The sequence below is a fragment of the Triticum urartu genome, chromosome 2A, assembly GCF_056163025.1.
Source record: "Triticum urartu cultivar PI428250 chromosome 2A, HENAU_Tu73, whole genome shotgun sequence".
Lineage (NCBI taxonomy): Eukaryota > Viridiplantae > Streptophyta > Magnoliopsida > Poales > Poaceae > Triticum > Triticum urartu.
The window spans coordinates 763,632,024-763,635,724 of record NC_141874.1 but is presented as its reverse complement, the minus strand read 5'-3'; the positions used below and the strand labels follow the sequence as shown (position 1 = coordinate 763,635,724).

Genomic DNA, 3,701 nt, shown 5'->3' with positions numbered 1-3,701 from the left:
ATTCCGGCTATCTGAACCGGTTGTACACTAGCCGTGACTATGAAGCTGGTCTAGTAAAAATGATGAAGGAAAAATATGAGGTAACTTCCTATATGCTTCTCTCCTTGAATTATTTGGTAGCTTTATCAACTCCAATAGCCCCCAAGTGACGGTTTAAGTTATCAACTTAAACCGGGACTTTAGTTAGTTTTGAATGTGATCCTCAATTCATCTGAACTTTGCTGACGTAGCCCCCAAAGGCTGGTTCAACTTTACGAAGTTAAACCGAGACTTCTATAGAAGAAGAATCAGTTGTTGAATAAACGGCCATTAGCCCCCAAGTGCCAAGTTGAATACTTGTATTGAGCTTGGGACTTTGTAGAAACTATGTGATGAAGAGCAAATATGCATTAGCCCCCAAGTACCAAGGGCATAACTTGTTATGTGGTTGGTACTTCAAATTTGTACTATCATTTCATCATGTATCTATCTCTGTACTGGCTGAACTGAGCAAGAGGGAAAGTCAAACCGCCGATCTGTAGGAGAATCTGAAGCTGCAACAAACTGAAACCTCCAAGGCCAAGGATGAACTGACCATCGCTCTAGGCACTATGGAGAAATTGAAAGAAGGCTTCAACAAGGAACGGACGGATTGGGTGCGTGAAAAATCCGAGTTAATCCAAAGGGCTGAGAAGGTAGAAGCTGCTCTTAAACCGGTGGTTGATGAACTGACTAGCGTAAAGCGGCAGGTTCATGCCATGACTGCAGCTGTGTTTGGTAAGCCACCTTGACCTTTGAGCTTAATTTATACTTGTATGTATTTGCCGGTTTACTAACCCTTGCAATGATACAGGAACTCGTATTGGCCACTTGGGATCGGATGTGCGGAAGAAGTTAAAAGCTGCCTATACTTTGATAGAGCAACTATACACTGGTGCACAATGGATCATCTACACTGTTTCCCACAACAATCCGCCGCCCAACTTGATCCAAGATACCCTTAAAAGGTTGTCTATGCTCCCTGCCCGGGTTGAAGAGCTGAAGAAATCTGCTGCTAGAACGGGTGCTCGGACCGCCCTAATCCGGGCCAAAGCGTGGGTGCCTGACTTTGATCCCGTTGAAGCGTCCCAAGGCTATCCCAGCTTGAAGGAAGACGGGACAGAGTTTGATGAAGAGGATCTTCGAGCCATAAACCGGGAAGTGCGCCCTCTGGCATGTCAACTGGTTGAAGAGGCGGATCTGTCCCACTATCAAGCCCAATATGACAATCAGAACAAGCGAGTTGCTGCACCAATTCCTGAGGCTGAGAACCTTATACCACCAATCCGTAAGCATACTTACACTCCTGATATTGAACCGTCACTGCTGATCAATGATGAAGCTATGTTTCAAGCGTTAACTGGAATCGACTGGGCAACTGTTGATTTCCAGCCACTGGTTAGGGAGGAAGAAGCTGAACCGACGCGAGATGGTCCGCAACCATCAGGTCAAGCCGGTGATCAAGCATGAACTGGAGGCCGGTTTACACCACTGCATGCTGTGGCATGTAGTTGATAAAAACAATGATCTTTTTGGGTACTGGAATGCCGTGTAATAGGCTAGTTGATATACTTTGTCTGGTATGCCTTCGTGCATATGTATCTTCAACTGATGCTTTGTTTGATTCATATCTACCCCAACTGTTTCTGCAGTCAAAAAAGTATTAAAACGCCCTGGCGGTTTACCACCGGGCGGGTCATGATACCCACGTATACAAAACCAAGGATGATAACTTAGGTTGGAATATATAACCAAACATAGTAATATACCATACCTGCCACCGTCGGGCACGATGTTTGCTGACCAACCTTATAGCTGGGCTGATAACCCAAACTGTGGAGGAGAAAACAGCTCCTGTTATTATAAGATCGATTTACAATGTAAACCGTTCCGGGTTATGATAAACACTGGTTTACTCCATAATAGGATGGTAACAGAAAATCAAATCGGGCAGATAGTCTCCGGATTAAGATTTGACCGTGTTTCAACAACTTGCAATTGACAGTCGAACCGGATTAACCATGTCGGTTTGAAAATGCAACAAAGAAACGTTATCAAAAAAGAAAAACAGAATTCAAGCAAAAGGCAAAGATAAAACCATTGCAAATGAGGCTTTGAACCGATCAAGAGGCATTACCATGGTCTGACACGACCAAGCCCCCAAAAGGCGTAGCTATGGTTTGAGTCAGCCAGGTCCCCAAATGATGCTTTGGCATTACGCCGATCAAGAGGTGTAGCTATGGTTCAGGTTCGACCAAGCCCCCAAGTGATGCTGTGGCACTAGGCCGATCAAGAGGCGTGACTATGGTTCATACGTGACCAAGTCCCCAAGTGATGTTGTGGCTTTACGCCTATCAAAAGGTGTTGCTATGGTTCAGTCGTGACCAAGCCCCCAAGTGATATAAGATAAATCTTTGATAAGCTAACTCAAGGGGTAAACCGGGCAACGCTTTAAAGACAGAAGCTCCGTGTAACCACACATGATGTAAAAATAATAGATACCCCGCTTTGGCTGAGGTTCCGGTTTATTGTATTGATCATAATATATACATTGTCATAATATGTAAATAAGCAGAGCCTATAGCTCAAGTATAGTAAGGCCGAAGATGAGCAATATTCCACGGCCGGTTGGTCTCCTCCTCCGATTTACGTGAGTCTTTGCGCTGTCGAACATCGATTAGATAGTATGACCCGTTGTGTAGATTCTTGCTGACCACAAAAGGTCCTTCCCAAGGTGGGGATAACTTCTGCATATCCGTCTGATCCTGAATGAGCCGAAGCACCAAATCCCCTTCTTGAAAGGTTCTGGTTCTAACCCGGCAACTGTGATAGCGATGTAGATCTTGCTGATAAATCGCTGAACGGGCAGCTGCTATGTCACGCTCCTCATCCAATAGGTCAAGAGCGTCTTGTCGTGCTTTCTCGTTGTCCGCTTCAACATATGCCGCTACACGAGGTGAGTCATGACGGATGTCGCTGGGAAGAACTGCCTCCGCTCCATAAACCATGAAGAACGGTGTGTAACCTGTCGATCTGTTGGGTGTGGTGTTGATGCTCCATAACACTAAAGGTAACTCCTTAGCCCAACAACCCGGCGTTCGCTGCAAAGGAACCATAAGCCGGGGTTTGATGCATCGCAAGATCTCTTGATTAGCCCTCTCCGCTTGACCATTGGATTGTGGGTGAGCCACTGATGATACGTCAAGCCGGATGTGCTCTCGTTGATAGAACTCCTTCATGGCACCCTTGGACAGGTTGGTACCATTGTCAGTGATAATGCTATGTGGAAAGCCAAACCTGAAAATCACCTTTTTGATGAATTGAACCGCTGTGGCTGCATCACACTTGCTAACGGGCTCAGCCTCTACCCACTTTGTGAACTTGTCAACTGCCACCAGAAGGTGGGTCTTCTTGTCTTTGGACCTCTTGAAAGGCCCAACCATATCCAGCCCCCAAGTTGCAAACGGCCAAGTAATTGGAATCATCCTCAATTCTTGAGCCGGCACATGAGCACGTCTTGAGAACTTCTGACAGCCATCACATCATCTGACCAAGTCTTCCGCATCAGCATGAGCAGTTAACCAGTAGAAACCGTGACGAAACGCCTTGGCCACCAAAGATTTTGAACCGGCGTGATGACCACAATCTCCTTCGTGGATTTCCCGCAAAATTTCACAGCCTTC

The 3,701-nt window shown here is 46.0% G+C and overlaps 1 protein-coding gene across 1 annotated transcript; it reads left to right on the top strand.

Moving 5' to 3' along the window:
- The first annotated feature begins 590 nt into the window (after window positions 1–590).
- On the top strand, window positions 591–1,488 carry LOC147988023 (uncharacterized). Its single transcript, XM_087540495.1, has 2 exons — window positions 591–756; window positions 833–1,488. Exons 1-2 carry the CDS (start codon window positions 591–593, stop codon window positions 1,486–1,488), a joined length of 822 nt encoding a protein of 273 aa, XP_087396621.1.
- The last annotated feature ends 2,213 nt before the right edge of the window (window positions 1,489–3,701 follow it).